Source organism: Cyanistes caeruleus, chromosome 22 (assembly GCF_971803275.1).
Source record: "Cyanistes caeruleus chromosome 22, bCyaCae1.hap1.1, whole genome shotgun sequence".
NCBI classification, from domain to species: Eukaryota; Metazoa; Chordata; class Aves; order Passeriformes; family Paridae; genus Cyanistes; species Cyanistes caeruleus.
The window spans coordinates 2,137,095-2,155,296 of record NC_141722.1 but is presented as its reverse complement, the minus strand read 5'-3'; the positions used below and the strand labels follow the sequence as shown (position 1 = coordinate 2,155,296).

General features: G+C 46.9%; 2 protein-coding genes across 2 annotated transcripts; both read left to right on the top strand.

The window, feature by feature from the left end:
* The first annotated feature begins 2,944 nt into the window (after window positions 1-2,944).
* On the top strand, window positions 2,945-4,907 carry HIPK4 (homeodomain interacting protein kinase 4). Its single transcript, XM_023940353.2, has 2 exons — window positions 2,945-4,396; window positions 4,566-4,907. Exons 1-2 carry the CDS (start codon window positions 2,945-2,947, stop codon window positions 4,878-4,880), a joined length of 1,767 nt encoding a protein of 588 aa, XP_023796121.2. The 3' UTR covers window positions 4,881-4,907.
* A 3,391-nt stretch (window positions 4,908-8,298) lies between these two features.
* Window positions 8,299-18,195, top strand: PPIH (peptidylprolyl isomerase H). The gene is made up of 10 exons (XM_086860239.1): window positions 8,299-8,692; window positions 8,992-9,056; window positions 9,653-9,676; window positions 10,175-10,219; window positions 10,608-10,650; window positions 11,947-12,039; window positions 13,538-13,625; window positions 14,470-14,510; window positions 16,322-16,410; window positions 17,979-18,195. The coding sequence occupies exons 1-9, from the start codon at window positions 8,627-8,629 to the stop codon at window positions 16,388-16,390; spliced, it is 534 nt and encodes a 177-aa protein (XP_086716365.1). The 5' UTR covers window positions 8,299-8,626; the 3' UTR covers window positions 16,391-16,410; window positions 17,979-18,195.
* Window positions 18,196-18,202: the final 7 nt, after the last annotated feature.

Sequence of the window (18,202 nt, the reverse complement as noted above, 5' to 3'; positions counted from 1 at the left end):
AGCTTGGTGTGATCTGCTGAGTGCTTCAAACATGGGTGACCTGAACCCAGACCAGGCAACAAAGAGCAAATATCCACGCCATAGAGGAGAGAAATTGAGAAATTATCTCGTTCTTTGATGTGGCATCTGGTGCCAGACACAGTGACAGCTCTTCTGTTCCTGCAGCCCAGTCTGTGCTGCTGCACACACACACAGGCCTCTTCCTTGAATGACAAAACCTCTCCCACTGCATGTTGTATGTGCAGCTTTCGTCACAAGGAGCTGGAGTTCTCTCAAGTGATTGTGGAAGCATATTCTGCTGTGCTTCTGAACCCACTCTGCAGCTCTGCTGGAGCCATGCTGTCAGACAAAACCCTTGGAGAGGCAAGCTTTTTCCAGTTGTTGAATGCAGAAATCCCTCCTGGAGTGTGCTCCACTCACGTTCCCATGGTTCTGGTCACAGCTGCACTGATTTCAGAGACATCTGAGTGCAGAAATCCACTCAGGCCATGTGCAGCTGAGGGCAGGAGAGGATCATGATTTCCAAAGGGGAAATCAGATAACAGAGAAGGTGCTAAGAGGAAAGAATAATCAGAAATGTTTATTGTTCCAAGGAAAGACTTTTACCATTTCCTGTACAGGATCATAAGCATTTAAGGGTCAGGAAAAAAAAAATTAAAAATAAAATAAATAAATATATATATATATAAAATTTGAGGCCTTCTTAAAGGTCAGACAACTAATGCACATGGAATAGGAACAGTAGTAATAAAGAACAATCCTGGTGCTGTACATTCAATTCTATCTGATTACAAAAAAGAGCCAGTTTTATCACCAGAGAGTTATTTTACTCCCTTTGGAGAAGGAGATGGTGCTGTATCTGGTGCTGGGGAGGTGGTCAGCAGCATCTGGACAAGAAGAATGGCTCTTTTCCACAGACCAACATAGGGGAAGCAGCAGGGGGTGAATGTGAGGAAAGGGAAGGGCACTAGAGAATGTGGAGGAATCTGGGAAAGAGGTGCCAAATATTGAGAGAAGCTGTAGCAGAACTCAGGGGGAACATATTTGGATTTAGAGATCCATTCCTGCTGTGGTCCACCTCGAGCTGCCCCTGAGACACTGGGGCACAGGGCTTTTCACCCCATGGAAAAGATCCTTCCATCACCCACGGCCTAAAGTGGCATCCACTTCAAAAATTCTGTACATCCCAGGATTGTTCCCAGAAGCTGCCAATGGGTCTGGCTGGCCTTGCTTTCCCAGATGCCACCTCTCAGCTGCCCCTGAGGCAACAGGACACCAGCCTTTCCTTCCTGTGGAAAAGCAAAGTCCTTTGCAGCCAGGTGCCCCAAGATTCCTCATCTTAAAGCTGTGATGCTCTGAGGAGCAGCCCCAGGAGGCCAAGGGCAGCCAGGTTTGTATCATGGGGTGAGTGTGAACTCCAGACAAGCCCTGCCTTAGATTTAGGCAAGTCTACACTTCAGAAATCACACTGGCCTGCACTGAATGGAAGTTCAGGTCTACCTATAAAATTAAATATAAAAATAAAAAAACCCCTTAAAATAAAAATTAATCATTAAAAATAAAACTAGTTATTAAACAGACAGGAGATAACAGATGAGAGATCTTAATCAGAGTTACTTTGTAGCCAGTACAAAATTAAAAAAAATACTAGTAGATTAAAATAGTGCATGATATCAAGTTACCTATATTAAAGCTAGCAAAATAAATAGTGTTGATTAGAAATCAAATAGAACTTACCACCAAAATGAGGATAAAGTACATAGTTTTAACCTCTGTAGGAATAACCCCTAAGCTGGTGTTCCTACTCACAGGAGAAACTCCACACATTTCTAAGAGCCAAACCTCTTTTCCATTCACTTGCCAATGTAATGCTTCCCACTGACACCACTGTGTGGCACCAGACTGTGTGAAAATCAGCATACAGCATCCTTGCTTTCTGCTTTACTGCCAGCATACAGCTTCCAGCTCTCCCATCCCTGCATTTCCCATTCCTCCTTTGCTACTTCCACTCTTGTTTCAGTGCTAAGAGTGAAAGACACTTGCTGGGTTCCCTATATGTGACTAAATCTAAATTAACTACCAAAATGCTTTTAGTACCTTTTGCCCTACCACATAACAAAGGGAGCAAGGTTGAAAAACAGGATCTGTAGATTAACTAGGAACCAAAAAAATATTCAGGAAAAATGCAACCAAATAGGTAATGACTTTGTAAGTAGAGAGGATAAATATTGCTTAAAATAAATAAGCAGCCAACAATAACCAGCTTTCAAGGCTGAGAAGTAAACCATCTGGAATTATAAGTAAATAACACCAAAAAGAACCAGTTTTGTAGCTCAAAAGCAATTAACAGAGACTGAGCATGCACCAATTCAGAAAGTTCAATTAAAGGACAAATGATGACTATGGAATGGACTGTGTTCTTATGGAAGGACAGTAGATGGCAGCAAAGACCGTGAAATAGTTAATTCCTGTTCATATAATCATTTTCTAAAATAGGCTGGTTTTATGTTATTGATTTCTTCCTCTGTGTAATGAATATGTAACAACCTTGTAAATATAAACTGTATTAATTCATCCAGTGGTTGGGAGCACTCACGGTGTGGCCCCAGCCCTGTAAATAAAGAATGCCTGCTTAACACTGATATTCCTTGCTGTTGAGTGAATTGCTTTGTTTCAAGAGCAACTGCTCTATACTTTCATATACATCAACATGCTTGGCTGAGGCACAGCAAGGCTGCTGAGGAGCTTGGAACACACTGTGGGTCACTGCTGGTTTTCAGGGGGTTCCTCCAGCCGGGTTGTTTCTGTTATGACATTGTGTATTGTCATGGTGATGTTGGAACCCAGGGTGTTGTGAGGCAGGGTTGGGACAGTCAGGTGTCTCCAGTCCCCACTGGGTGCTGAGCTGGAGGATCCCGAGCCCCTGATGAGGAGCCAACCCACCATGGTGACACTAGTGGTAGGTGCTGAGTGCTATGATATAATGGCCATGGTGGGGAAGGGGACCTTTGGACAGGTGATCCAGGGGCAGTGCAGGAGCACTGGGGAGATGGTGGCCATCAAGATCCTGAAGAACTGTGATCACAATGGCCAAATAGTGAAGAATGAACTGAGGCTGCTGCAGGCCTTGCGGGAGGGGGACACGAAGGACTCTCACATCATCCATTTCCTCGAGTCCTTCAGTGACACGGTCTGGACCTACCTGATCTTCGAGCTGCTGCAGCAAAACCTCTTTGACTTCCAAAAGCAGAATAACTTCTCACCGCTGCCAGTCCGACACATCCGTACCATCGCAGCACAGGTGCTGGTGGCACTGGTCAAGCTGAAGGAGCTCTCTATCATCCATGCTGACCTTAAGCCAGAGAACATCATGCTGGTGGACCATGCACGCTATCCATTTCGCATCAAGCTTGTTGACTTTGGCTCGGCTATCCTCCTCCCTGAGGTCTGCCATGTCCAGGAGCCCTACATCCAAACCCGCTTCTACCGGGCACCGGAGATCTTGTTGGGCTTACCCTTCTGTGAGAAGGTGGACATCTGGTCTTTGGGCTGTGTGATGGCCGAGCTTCACTTGGGTTGGCCGCTCTACCCTGGCAGTGATGAATATGAGCAGGTGTGCTACATCTGCTCCACCTTGGGGCTACCCCGAGGTGAGCTGCTCTGCGCTGCCCAGAAGACACGGTCCTTCTTCCAGCGTGTGCCATGTTCCACTGGTGCCTGGCAGCTCAAACCACCAGGGAAGGTGATGGCAAAGCCCATGGAGAGGAGGGAGCATATCTTTTCCTCACTGGATCAGTTGGCAGTGGTGAACATCTGCCAGATGCCTGATCCTGACCAAGAGGAGCTGGCCAAGCGCTGTGATCTGTACAGGATGGTGGAGCTGGTCAAGAGGATGCTCACTTGGGACTCACGTGAGCGAATCACACCCAATGCTGCCCTTCATCATCCTTTCATCTCCATGCAGGAGGTGAAGGCCAGCTTTGAGGCCACCCGGTACTACCAGCTCAGTCAGGAAGACTTGAGGGCATCCTGTAAGGATTCCAGGATAGCTGAGATCTTCCCTAGCACAGAGAAAGGTGCTTTCATCCCTGCCAGCCAGGGAGGCATCCAGAAGGCCACTGCCCAGATGGATGGGCTGAGTCTGGCTGAGCCAGCTGGGGACACTGCTGACAAGCATCAGCAGAACATCTGCCAAGCCCCCAGCCCCACCCACTATGGAAGCCAGTACTGTCAGCATCACTGGTGTCCCCAGATGGAGCCCACCGACCATCACTTGACTGTGCTGGCGTCTGCCAGTAAAATGAAACAGTGCAGCCATTGCAGTGGCAGCCCAGCTGTTGGTGGCACCATGGAACAGAACCTGCCCGGAAGATGCTGCAGCTCATCCTGTGCCAAGGTACAGGGAGGGGGCTCCTGGGCACGGGTACTCCGGGACAAAGTGTGCTTGGGATCCCTTACATGCTTGGGTTTCCTGGTGCCACATGTCCCCAGGTGCCCGAGGTCCCCATAAAAAGGAGGTAACACTCACTCTCACCCCATGCTCTCCCCCCTGTTTCCCACCACAGAGATCTCTGGTGATGTGGCACGACCCCAAGCCTCCAAGGATTTGGAGAATGGGCTTCGGAGGCTGGGCTGGTCCACCCCTGCAGTACTCAGCAAGCTCCTCCTACTACAGAGCCAGTGGCACTCCCAGCACCACTGAGACCCCACAGCAACCCCTGCACACGCTCCAGCAGCCCAGAGCTTGCAAGAGACCTTCCTCTTCCTCACCCTCAGGCACCCCAACCGCCAAAACCCAGCGCCTTGCTGGTGGGGATCACAGCCAGGGCTGCAACAGAACATACTGTGCCAGATGCTACCGGCTCTGTTTCTCACACTGATCCCCCAATAAATAGTTTTGCCAAAAATGGAGCATTTCAACTGATTATTTGCCAAGGGAGTTTGGTACTGCCAAGGGCTGTCCCAGCTTCTCACCTGGGGACGGCACAACACTTGGCAAAGGCCTGGCACTTTCCACATTTGCAGCACGGAGAACCCCCCACCCCCAGGCTCAACAACATAAACTCCACAAAACTTGCATTTTCTGTTTTTTCCCCTGTAGCAGGGCATCTCACACCCCACAAAAACTTACCTGTAGCTTGTTACCTGGTCAGATAACTCAAACAGGACATGGTGCCTGTCAATAAACAGACTGTCAATAGACACCTTACTGCTGAAGAGAAATTTGACAAGATAAACTGGATTTCTAACTGAAAGATATCTCACTTCACAAACTATAAAAGCTACACCAAACTTTCACAAAGCAAAAATCTTCTGCACATTTTTCTGGAAATGTGTGTAGTTTCTCCCCAGAACAGGGATACCTGCTTTACTCCTCTGGAGGCTGAGTAAAAGATTACACTGCATAAATTATCATCATCTCAGTAGTAAGATACATTTGACTCCTAATCAGTACTATTTCTTTTGCTATATAGCTACCTTGATATCATGCACTGTTCTATATAATCTACTAGTAGTTCCTTTAATTTACTGAGTACTAAGTAACTGATTAAAATATTTCATGTTATCTCCTGTCTGTTTAATTAATAACTCATTTTATAAACAGACCTAATGTGCTATCCTTAAAACTTGTAGGCCAGAGTAATTTCTTAAATTTCAGCTGTCAGGGCTTGCCTAAAGCTTCCACTCACCCTGTGACACTCCCCAAACTGGAGTGGGGCAGCAAGATTCAGCATATCCAGACCCAGAGGTTCCTCAGGGGTCTATTCTTTGGGCTCAAATGGAGCTGCAGAGGCTCTCCCAGCACTTGGCATTGCCTGCACAAACTACCTGTGGCTGCTTGGCATGGTGTAGGCAGCAGCAGCTCCACTCAGCCTCAGCTTCACCACCAGCACCGAGCTTGCTGGCTGCACAAAGTAGTCCCAAGATCAGTTAGATGTCCCTGCAAGGAGATTTTTGGTGATTTGATTTTCCCTGAGATCTCTGTGTGCTCTTTCAATACAGGTTTACAAAGCCCCCACCTTTCTGCATCACAGGGGAGTGTTCATAAAGGAAGTCTTGAGTTAAACAAATTTTAAAAAAACCCTGTCTGTTGTTTCTTGCATGGTCATTCTTCCTCTCTAGAGAACAATCAGAAGCACCACTTGTGACTGGGATGGTTGTATTGTTTCAATCGTAAATGTCAGGTTTAATGGTCAACATTCCTCTGAGTCTGCAGCCTTTGGTGGTCCCTGGGAGATTATTCTGGGAAGTGTGGTGACTGAACAGGTCGCTACAAAAGCCATGAACTTGAAGGGGCTGGCAAAGAGTGAGGCAACTGTTGCAGTGTTGCGAGTGTTGCTACTTTTTAGTTCTCCTCTCTGGAATTCCTTCCCTTCGTTCTTGAACCATCCTCCCCTGAGCTTCCCCCCTCAGGAGGATCCTTCTCTCCCTGTGGGAGCAGCTGAGCAGGTTCCCAGGGCCATGTCCCAGCTGGTGGTGAGGGTGCCCTGCATTTCCTGGGAGGTGGAATGTCTGGCTGGCTTCTGTTCAGGTTCTCCCCCTCCTCAGTGTGTGTGGGCTTTCTCCACCTCCTTGATTTCTTGCAGTGTCCTCATGGCTTTCAGGCCTGTCATTTTCTGGAACACTTGATATGACATGCAGAAAACTGAAGCAGCACAAGGCTTTGAAAAATTGATCACGGTTTTCCAGCCATGTCTGTCCTTTTCAAGCAGTGACTCATCTTTATAGTCTCTCAGATGCCCATTTTGCCCCTTTTCACAGCTGGCCCTTCTCAGAGAGCACACATCTGGCAATTTATACAAGCCCGGTTTAGTGCCAGACAGCAAGGGAGAAAAAAGGGCCTGTCAAACTGCAGGACAGACAGAACTTACAAACAGCCATTCTTTCCTATGACAAAACCCAAAACTCATCAGAGAAGAAAGCAACAGTAACGGGAAAGAGTATATTCTGAACATCCTTTCACACTCATTGCTTCCTGGCATAGAAAAGTAAACGTACTTTGGCAGAGAGATGTCTTAAGGCATCATTCATCTTGTACCACTGTCTATCCCTGGCCTGCAAAAGAAGGTATCTTCAGATGAACTGCAGGGGTTTTTAAAGCAAAACCACAGCTGGGACACACTGAAGGACACAATTCAGCAATGCAAATCACTGAGTGGATTTTCACCTTCAGGAAGCAATAAGACACTCAAAAATTATCTTTAGAGTCATTAGGAAATGCCCTGAGAAAACTCTGTCACCAATCACAGGCTGAAGGTGTAGAAACAGATCACCTTTGTTCACCAAAAGCAGGCATTGCCATTTTGGCCTGTCAGGGGCAGAAAAGTGTTCTGGGCCAGCCCAGTTCTGTATGAGCCAAGTCAGGGCTGATCTTCACACTGGAGCCTTCTCTTGCCACAAGGGCAAGGCCCAGCTACAGCACTGCTTGTACTCAAACACCTGCACTCAGCCATTGTGTGCATACATAACAATTTCCAAATCAGGATTCTCGTCCAGGAAAGGTCTCTTTCAAAGCAGAAAAGTTGCAGTGCACTTGTTCACATATCTTGCTCATTCTTCTGCCAGAGAAAGCATGACTTCTGCTCAAGCACAGTCAGGACGTTGAAGGATGTCCTGTAAACCTCCCAAACACAGTGTTCAGCTGATCAAACCTTGGAAACAAGCACAGACCTAACTTTTGTGATCATGGACTTAGCGGAAAAGACCCTGAAGATCGAGACCGATTATTCCCCCACCACTGCCAAGGCCACCACTAAACCACGTCCCCAAGTGGCACATCTACACGGCTTTTAAACCCTTTAAACTCTTTTAAATCCACCACTACTCCGGACAATCTGTGCTGGGGCTGGATGAGCCTTTCCACAGAGATTTTTACTGATGTCCAGCCTGAACCTCCCCTGCAACAACCTGAGGCCAGTCCCTCTTGTCCTGTGCTTTGTTCCCTTGGAGCAGAACCTGACTCTCACATTGACTGCATCCTCGTGCCAGGGAGTTGTGGAGAGCAAGAAGAACCCCTCAAGCCTTCTCTTCTCCAGGCTGAGTCCTCCCAGCTCCCTCAGCTGCTCCTTGTCCTCCAGACCCTTCCCCAGTTCCATTCTCTTCTCTGGACATGCTCCAGCCCCGCATTTCCTTCTTGTAGTGAAGCACCCAGAACCGACCCCAGAGCTGGAGCTGCCTCAGCCCAGGTGTGTGGTCACTGCCCTGGTTCCACTGGCCACACTGCAGCTGGTACAGCCCACGTCCCATTGGCCTCCTTGCCTCTCCGGGCAGGGAAATGTGTCAGCCGGTGTGTGCCCAGGGCGGCAGCGAGATGAAAGGGCAGGCCTTCCCTGAGGGCCGGGCCGGGCTTCCCTGAGGGCCGGGCCGGGCTTCCCTCAGGGCCGGGCCGGGCTTCCCTCAGGGCCGGGAAGCGCTCCGCCCTGCGGACCCCGAGCTGCCGCAGCAGGATGGAGCTCCGGGCATCACGCGGATACCCCAGACACAGCGTGGACACAGTTCGGACACATCTCCCGACCAGCCCCAGCCCCGCGTCCCGCCCGGCCCCACAGCCCGCCCGGCCCCCTCTCGCCTTCCGCCGCCGCCTCCGCTTCCGCCGCCATTTCCGCTTCCTGCAGCGGCGCTCGTCATGTCGGCGCTGGCCGCGAATCCCAACAACCCCGTGGTTTTCTTCGATGTAACCATCGGCGGGCAGGTAGGGGTGCCCGGGGAGGGACTGCGGCGGTAACTGGGGGTGTCGGAGCGCTGTGGGGAGTGAGTGATGTGGGGCAGTGAGGGAGTTGGAGCCTTGCGGGGCCGCGACTGGAGGCGCTGGCAGGGGCGATGCCGGGGAGCGGGGCTGTGGGGTCACTGGACCCGCCGGGGAGGGGAGCAGGAGGGGCCGGGAGGGACGGGGATCGATGGGGGTGAATGAGGAGACCGGGTTTGTGCGAGTGCCCGGAGTGGGTGTGTGTGAGGGGACCTGGCAGACTCACCCGGTCCCCGTCTCCTCAGGAGGTCGGCCGCATGAAGATCGAGCTGTTCGCCGATGTTGTACCCAAAACAGCAGAGAACTTCAGGTAACGAGCAGCTACCCTTCCTGCAGCTCAGCCTGGAGCTGCAAAGGCTTTCTGGTGCAGGAATGGCTTTTAGTGGCAAAAACAGTTGACACCCGCCCCAAACTGCTTCACCTGCTTTGTGTCTCTGCTCTCAGAGATGCTGTGTGGCATCCTGGTCTCTCAGGGGACACTGTATGGATGGAAGGGGTCCTCTTCTGCTTCTTCTGTGAAGCCTCCTGATGTGCTCCATGCATTTAGGACAGGCAGTGCCTTGTGCTGTGGTGGAACTCTCCTGGCCACCCAATTCTGCCATCAGCTGAGGGATGCACCATGTGAAATCCCACTTCCATTGGAGGGATGGACATACCGTGGTCTCTGTCAAACACAGAGCCTGCCCCACATTCACTGTCTCTTACAACCTTGGTGATCACTCTCTGAGCTCCTCACCACAAAGAGCACGGAAAATGTTTGGAAATGGCAGGGGGAAGGAGTTGCCATTTCCTGTGCCTGTTTCTCTGGGAACATCTCTGACACAATAAGGAAAATCCTGTGCGCCGGTTGGCGCAGCCCTCAGAATTTACGTGCTCCTAACACTCTCCTGTCTTTTTGTTTGCCAGGCAGTTTTGTACAGGTGAATTCAGGTAAGTGGATTATAATGTTCTTTAAGTGTGCCACTGGAGAAACAGGGCTGGGTGATGTAGAAAGGGTTTGTCTTGAACTTTTTCATGTTATGCCAGTACAAAATGGAAGACAAGTCTGCTCTGAGGGAGTTGTGAGGGGTTGGGAGACTCAGAGAGATGACAGGTTTCCCTTTTGGATATGACTTATTTTGTGCCCAAGTGGCTTTAAGAAGCCCTGTCTGCAAAGCCCACCTGCTCATGCTGCACATTGCAGTGGGATCCTGTGAAGATGATGATGATGTGGATGTTGCAGGGAACAGTCATTTCATGTGCAGAGCCCACTTGAGGCTTTTTTTTTGCCTCCAACAACATCAGCAGCTCAGAGGCTGTGGCATTTGGTTGTATTTCAAGGCAGCTGATAATGCATAGGGTAACCCTTTGGGACTCTGAATTGCTGGGAGAATTTTGTGTTGGGATATTCAGTAGGTTGCAGTAATTCTCCTTTTCACTTCCTTACAGGAAAGATGGTGTCCCTATAGGTTATAAAGGAAGCACTTTCCACAGGTAAATGATTTATTGTTGTTTAGACACTAAATAGTAGCCTGAGCCATATGGGGTTTTGTGACCTGCCTTGAGCTATTAGTGGTGTTGATTTGTGGATGGCTAATCAAGTTCTGTGGTTTTGGGGGATGTGGGGATTGTGTCCTCCCCAATGTGAGGAAACTCTTGTTTCTGGTGTGCCATGTCACCTAACCACTATCCCTGGTCAAAAGCAATGAGTCCTAAATGACCTCATATCAACCACTAATTAATATTTATTGTAGATTTAAGGCTGCAGCATTCATAGACTGTTAACTTCAGTTGCACAGCAAGGCAGAACCCCTTTTCACCTTACACTGAGCTTCTTGAGGCCTTTGGCCACTGAGAACTAAGTGCTGTTTTACTTCTTTAGGGTAATAAAGGATTTCATGATCCAAGGAGGTGACTTCGTAAATGTATGTATTCCTGTACCCTTTTTGTCCTTTTCCTCTATGGTATAACATGCTATTATTTCCAATGGTCTGTGCTGATTTGCAGGATCTCTTGAGGTATCCAGCAGTAACTGGAGGTGTCCTCATGGCACTGCTGCTGTCTTACTGCAGCAGGCAGTAAATCACTTGAAGACAAATCTGGAGCCTTGGGTGAACACACAGTCTTCCCAAAATACTTTCTCTCTATAATAGCCTGGAATACGCTGGAAGCTTTCAAAACCTGAATTTTTTTTCCCTGTTTTCCTTCCCCTTTCTGTTGTCCTTCTCCAGACAAAATCCTCTGTGAATTTCAATTCACATTGTAGGTAGACCCTAAGTACAGAACCCAGTCTGTGACATAAGAGGTCATTTAAATCAAAACTAGCCTTTTGTTACTAAATTGTCTCAAAACAGAAAAGACTTTGCACCCACAATGGTGGTCATGCTCTGACATGGGGATAAGCAGAATATGAGTAAGGCTGAAGGGCCACAGGATCTCTTCACTGTTCTAGGACTCAGTAAAATTATTTTGGTTTTGGAAGTGTTTCAAAATATGAGGGAAGTGATAAAGCTTTTTTAATATAAAACTTGGTTGTATGAAAGTCTCTGAGAGAAATGACCACACAGCAGGTGGTTCAGCAACACCAGACTCTGGTGTAGTTGCTAATTGTGACACTGCTCAGATGTCCCAGTGTGCCATATTACTTCTACTGCATCTCAACAAGCTTCTCAGATTGCTCCAGTATTTGGAATTTATATGTTATATTTATTACAAAGGCACTTGGGGAACAAGCACAGTCACACTGACCCCTGAGACAGGGTGTATGTTTCTGTCTCAGAGCCAACAGTTTAAGTAAACTACAGAGAGCAGCAGGAAAACAAACAAAAGCTGGGCAAGTAGAGCAGAAGATGTGGAGCTGCATGTGCCCATACTGCTGTGTCTTCTCCCTTTTCCCTTCCAAGTCCTGGTGGGTCTGTACCAAGCAATCTGTAGCCTCCACTCCACTCTGGGAGGCTTGGACTTAAGCTTAACATCTGCATGGGCTTCTGCCAACATATGAATGGTGAACAATGAACTATGTGGTTAGAAACCAGTTGCTGTTCTTGTTCAGAAATGGAATACTGAATGTGTTCACTGCTGGTGTGTGTAAATGGCAATACAGCATCCATTTTGCCCTTTCCTCTTGCTTGGAGATTCTAAATTAATTTTTAAATTGAAATAATCTTTAGCAATTGCTACAGAACAAATGCTGTGGCTGACTGGGTACCTCTCTCGTGCAGGGAGATGGCACTGGAGTAGCCAGTATATATAGAGGTCCTTTTGCAGATGAAAACTTCAAGCTGAAACACTCTGCTCCTGGTCTGCTTTCTATGGTGAGTATGAAATAATGATATTACAGACTAAAAAGGTTTTGGTAATTTCTCTGTGCCCTTTTCTTAAATGTATAGGATACTTGCTGGACAACAGAATCTCTGCCATTTGGTACAGGGTCTGCTTTGTAACTACTAGTCAAGCAGTTACTTATGGGTTAATATGTTGAGTAACACAATGGTCCTGATCCTGCAGCATCCTTTCTTTGCTGCCTGTTGGGAGTGCTGGGACATGATTGGCTTGGTTGCTTTCAGAAGAGCTTAATTTTTAGAGTTTTCATATAGTGGTGAGTTGTGTGAGTTGGTGGCGTTTTCTTCTTTCCTGATACTGTTATCAAACACTGACCTTGGCAAGGATGAAACAGAGAGATTTGGGAGTTCCAAAGCCACAGCAATGTTACCATGGTATCTTTTAAAACAGACCTTCCTATTCAACATAGTAGGAGAAACTGCAACCATTGCACATTGTCTGGTAGGAATAATACCCTGACTTTCAGAATAGAAAGCAAATGGAGCCAGTGCTTCAGTGTTCTATCTACAACTTCTTCTTCCCCAGCTCTTTCAACTGCTCTGCCCATAAAACCTCTTGCTTAGACCATTTCATCATATGGGCTAGTTATTCCTTCATCTTGAAAACATGGCCCAAAAAGAGGTGTCACAGCACAACTAAGCAGCTACTGTGGTGTGGTGTGATAGAAGAGGTTCACTTCAGTATTGCCAGCTTTGTGTTAAAGTAGCATGGCTCTGAAGTCATTATACTGGGTCAAACCATGGATCCCAGCTAGATCCTTTTGAAACTGGCTAGCATTAACTAGCAAGCCAAAATGACCCTGTCCTTTGCAGTCTTGCAAAACTTGACCAGTTCACTCATCAGGACAGAAACTTGCTTTGGTAACTCCTGGTTGTCAATATCACAAGTGGCCTTCAGTGTTGCAGAGATGTTTTCTTAACAGAATGCAAAAGCTCTGGGTTTTGTACCTGGGTGTGAATAAAATTTCACATCTGCATCCCACGGTTCCTGTGAGCCCTGTGCCAATACAGTTGTTACTTTTTTCATCATGGTCATTGGAAATTTTTAATTTTTACTCTGAGGAAACCTCCCAAAAAACCAGAAATTGGCTGGGTTTTTTTCTTGCCCTGGTTTCTGGCATTCACTTTTCCTCAGGGTAATGCTGCAGCTAATAAATACTTGTCACCAAAAAGTTCAGCCTTTTTTCAGGGGCGTGCTCTAGAGCCTGGACTTTGGCATAGTCTTGTATTAAACACACCTTTGTAGAAATATAATAAATAGCTGGTGACGTGGCTCTTGCACATTCTACTGTGACCAGAGGTGGTGATATCCCAGCACATGGTGCTCTCCTGCAGATGTGCATCTTGTTTCCTTTGGTTTGTGTAGCAGTAAGCTAAAAATAATAAAAATAAGTCTTGAACAACACCTCTTCTTTATGTTTCTGGCCAGTCTGAAATTGTACACTTGTATTTTGCCATTCTCAACCCCCAGGCAAACAGTGGTCCCAGTACCAATGGCTGCCAGTTCTTCATCACATGCTCCAAGTGTGACTGGTTGGATGGGAAACATGTTGTATTTGGTGAGTACCTGCAGTACAAGTCCTGGAGTGGCAGCTCACAGACATCCCTGCAGGGCAGCTGTTAAAATAAATAGTGAGAATCAGAATCTTCTGAAATGGGAGAAACCCAGAGGGATCCTCAAGACCGACTTTGACCCTGCACAGGACACCCCAACAATCCCACTCTGTGTCTGAGAACATTGTTGAAATTCTCCTGGAGCTCTGGCAGCCTTGGGGCTGTGATCATTCTCTGGGGTGCCTGTTCAGTGCCCAACCACCTCTGGGTGTGGACTGCTCGTTCTTCCCTCCTCACTTGTGCTGAGGGATCGGTGCAGCCTGATGCTGTGATGGATCACTGCTGAAATGAATCATTTTTTCACAGGTTAGCTTTAATCCAGATCAGTGTTCAGTGTACTGTTTTTGTACAAATCCTTGTGCCAGTGCAGAAGGCACAGATGAGTGGAATGATTCCTTTCTTCTCCACTATCAGAGAGGGCTGAGCTTTCAGCAGAGTTTTGGACAGAAATTCTGTGAAATCACATCTGCTAATTTCTGTTTACTGCTGGTTGAACTGTAGGAGTTTCAGGCCAGTCTTAAGCTGGTGGTTTCAAACCCCAAATTTCTGCACACACCACCCCTGTGATGAGAAAAGGCACTTAATCTGTGCTGAATGTGGAGAATGTTTGAAGAGGGATTGTTTCCTTTATGATTTTAGAGATCAGTAACAAACCCTGAAGTGCCCAATAACTTTGCACAGCACAGGGCTTTTCAGGAAGAACAAAAAATGCATGTACCTGTGATGAGCTGGGGAGGGAACAAAGGTAAAAACCAGCCATATTAATGTGGATAAATTTTCTCATTCTAGGTAAAATTGTCGATGGGCTGTTGGTCATGAGAAAAATTGAAGTAAGTTTGAATATGGCTACATCCTTGTGAATGTCTGCATTGCAAAATCATGTACAGGATTAAGTAGATGTCTTGGTTTGAAAAGACAGGTGTCTGCTAAGGAAGGCAGGAACCTCCCTTGAAATGGAAGAATGGAATCCCTTCTCAAAATTATTATAATCTTGAAATCAAGGGGCTCTCATGCAAAAATATTGGAATAGGAATAATAGTTCTTTACTAGGAAAATAAAAATAAAAATACACTAGTACAAAAAAACCCCACTGACAGAATAGAGCCTGCCAGCCTGTTGGTCAGGGTGTTGGTAGCAGTCCAAATAAATGGTGGCTGCAGTCCTCCTGGAGTGACAGATGTGCTTCTGCTGAAGCAGTGACCCTGTAGAAGGGTGTAGTTTTCCTCTGAAGGTCCAGTGGTGGTGTAGATGGGTCCTGTTTCCCTCTGGCAATCCAGTGGAGAAAAGCTGCCTGTGGTGTTCTGAGTCTGATTATATCCAGGTAGGAATGCTTGGTTCCTCCCCCTGGGTGGAGCATCTCCCAAGGGATGATGGAATTTTATCAGTCCTGAAGTGAGGCTCAATGGCCCATGAACAGCAGATTTCCCCCTGGAGGGAGGATGGGTCATGGGAGAGATAAAGAACACTGTCCCACCTGGTTTTAACATCTTTTTGGTTACATCTTGCATTGCAACCCAAGACAGCAGAGTTGTCCTGTTCCCTCCTGCTGTTTACAGGATACCAGGGAATACCAGTGTTGATAACTGGCATTATCAGTTGTCACCATTATAATGTAGCAGGAAATCTGTTGAAGCACGGGCTGTCATATGAGTTGGCTTTGGAAATTTGCTAGGATCTTGTGACTGTGGTAGTCTTTGAGCGGGGATTGCGTTCTTGGCTTTATTTGCTTTGCATTTGTTCAGGAGGCTGAATTAAAAAGTTGTTCCATCAGCAGCTCAGACAAGAGCGTAAAGCATCTCACTTCTTTGCCATTGCCTGGGATTATTCAGTGGATGCAAAATCATCAGTTCTGCTGATCCATGATCAGCATGTTTAATAAGAAAAATTAAACTAATCTCCTGATGGGCTTCCAGAAGCTGAAGATAAATAAAATCTGGATGATGATTGCTGCCAGCATCAGGCCTGGGTGTCATGGCAGGATAATGAGTAGATTTAACAAATAGCAGCAAGTTCTCTGAGACTGCCAGCATTGGCTCCATGACACACGTGGGATAATGTGCATAAGGGCCTCTAGTCCAGGAAGCAGGGCAAGCACAGAGCTGTTGGGCTTTGAGAAAAGGTCTGGCAGGAGCTGTACAGCATGGAATAATCTGCTGAAGGGTTGTGGTGAGCCTGCTTTGGGTATCAGTGCAGTAAGACCAAAGTAAAGAAAATTAGAGACTCAGAGAACAGCTGAGTCCTGCACATCAGGAGGTTCAGAATGAGGATTGCTTTGCCACTTCTCTTTCCTTTCTGTATGAACACAAGTTTGTTTTACTTGTGGCAGCTGCTTTTAGTATAAAAGCTGGAGCAGTCTCAAGTATCTCCATGAGGAGCTCTCCAGCTTTTGCTGTGTTCCTTCCATCCAGTTCAAAGGACCAGCCTCTGGTCTGTGTCCCAAACCTCTGCTTACAGAGAGAATTCACCAGCTTATGGTTGGGCCTGTTGCCAAATGTGTAATGGTGCTTTTCTGCTCCTCAGAGCTGTGTCTGGAATTCCCTGTTCCTCATGTTAGAGATATCTCTTAGCCACTCTTCCAGTACCTGTCACTGCCTGGGTTTGCTTTTATAAGTTTTAATGTTCTGTATTTGTTTGTCCCCAGAATGTGCCTACGGGTCCCAATAACAAACCCAAGTTGCCAGTTGTGATCTCTCAGTGTGGGGAAATGTGAAGCAATGACAGAGCAATGTGGTAAGTCTCAATCTTCACAGGCACAGTGCCATGAACTCTGTGCTGCTCTGCTCCTTACTTTTCTCTTGACTTATATTCACATTCCTTTGAACCTGCAGAGAGCTGTCTCAGCTCAGTGAAACACCAGAAAGTGCTTCTCTAACACCATTCGTTTTTTGCCAGCTGAAGTCCCAGAACTGGCTTCCCTCCAAGCTGCACTAACACCAGAGGCAGCACAGCAGGGATAAGATTTTGCAGCTGCAGTCAAGGGGAAGATGGGTTTGTGGGAGCTTTTTCTTGGATTGGGTTAGGCTGCCTTGAAGCCTCGATTCTAGAAAGTGGATGAAAGGAAATTGCAGCAGTAATCCATCTGGCATTACCCAGGCAGTCTAGTTGGTGGGAGGCCTCACTTTGACCTGCAGGTGGAGAACTTTCCAACAGCTACAAAAAGCAGAGTGTCCATGAGTGGGACAGGCAGGGATCAAGAAAAGGAGAGGAGAAAGAGAGGACTTGAGCCTTCTTGCTCAGCACAGCTGTAGGACCAACACCACTGAAGGACCAAGGAATTACCATCTTACATAGTCTTACCTTAATTTGAAAAAAGTACCACTGTCCTTACCTGAAGAGAGATGTTTCCACTATTTACTGTTATTCAGGCTTCATTTTGCTTAAACCAATAGTCTCAGGCTAATACACAGTATTCTGTCTCCATTTGTCTGCTCACTTTACTGTAAAAAACATAGGTATTTAAACAAATATGTCTAGATTTTAGTGTGTTGGGCTGCAGCTTGTCAAAAATCTGCTGTATTAGCCTTTTGGTTGCTGTTTTTTTCCAAATTTCAGGAGGCAGCTCTGTCAAAGGCACATAACCAAAATTTTTGACCTTCCACTAAATGATATCCAAAGGCAACTGGAATTGCCCATACTGTTCCCTGTTTTGTAATAAAGTCTTAGAGACCTGCAGCACTTCAGACCCTTGGGACTTCTTGCTATTTGATGAAGTGACAACATGGAATGTAATCATTCTTCCTTTCCCCTGGTACTTCTGGTGCCATGTCCAGGCTTTTGAAAAAAGCCTGCTAGCAAAGCTGTCCCTTTTCTTGGAGAGCTATTCTGAAGGGTTGTGTCCCCTTTAGGGTTGTCCTCAGGCCCAGACTTCTTTATCATTTTAGTTTGGAGTACAGGATTTCTGGCCAATGCCCAGCTTGAGCCTGGAAGCTTTTCATTCATAGGTACAATGCTTATTTCCCAGCCAGGTCTTAGGAACAGCCTTGCTGCACCCTCATGTCTCTCTTCTGACTGGGGAAGAGAACAGTTTTGCACTGCTTGATGTCAGACAGCCACATCAGCTACTTGTCAAGATCCTTGAAAATCAGCTGGGAGAAACAAGCACTGTTGCTTTTAACTTCACAAGTAGATGCAGTTGCCTGGCAGGCAGACCCAGGAGGACTCCCAAGTTCTGTGCATGATGAGAGCTGGTGTGTGTAGCAACTGGCATGCATTTAAAATTGCTGTGTGGCCCCTGGCTGTTGTAGGATCTGTTGGGAATGGCTGTCCAGCATTTCAGACTTGTTTCTTCTTCCTTTCAGTGTTCCTTTACCGGTGATTAGACCTGTGCAGGCTCCATGCAATTCCAATTCCAGCCAGCTCACCCACTGCCCCAGACTTCTCCACAGGCCAGATCAAATGCTCTTGAAGTTCTCCTGAGATTATTTACTAATGGGAATCTCTTTTTCTCTTTTTTTTCTCCTTTTTTTTTTTTTTTTTTTTTACATTTTGAAATGTAAATAAAGAATTTTTCTTAAACATGTGC

Excerpts from the sequence above, each read along its gene's own strand:
- HIPK4 (XM_023940353.2), top strand. The coding sequence starts at position 2,945 with ATGGTGACACTAGTGGTAGGTGCTGAGTGCTATGATATAATGGCCATG. Across the intron at positions 4,397-4,565 it reads GCAGCTCATCCTGTGCCAAG|AGATCTCTGGTGATGTGGCA; the intron begins GTACAGGGAGGG and ends TTCCCACCACAG.
- PPIH (XM_086860239.1), top strand. The coding sequence starts at position 8,627 with ATGTCGGCGCTGGCCGCGAATCCCAACAACCCCGTGGTTTTCTTCGAT. Across the intron at positions 8,693-8,991 it reads ATGTAACCATCGGCGGGCAG|GAGGTCGGCCGCATGAAGAT; the intron begins GTAGGGGTGCCC and ends CCGTCTCCTCAG. Across the intron at positions 10,651-11,946 it reads AAGGAGGTGACTTCGTAAAT|GGAGATGGCACTGGAGTAGC; the intron begins GTATGTATTCCT and ends TCTCTCGTGCAG.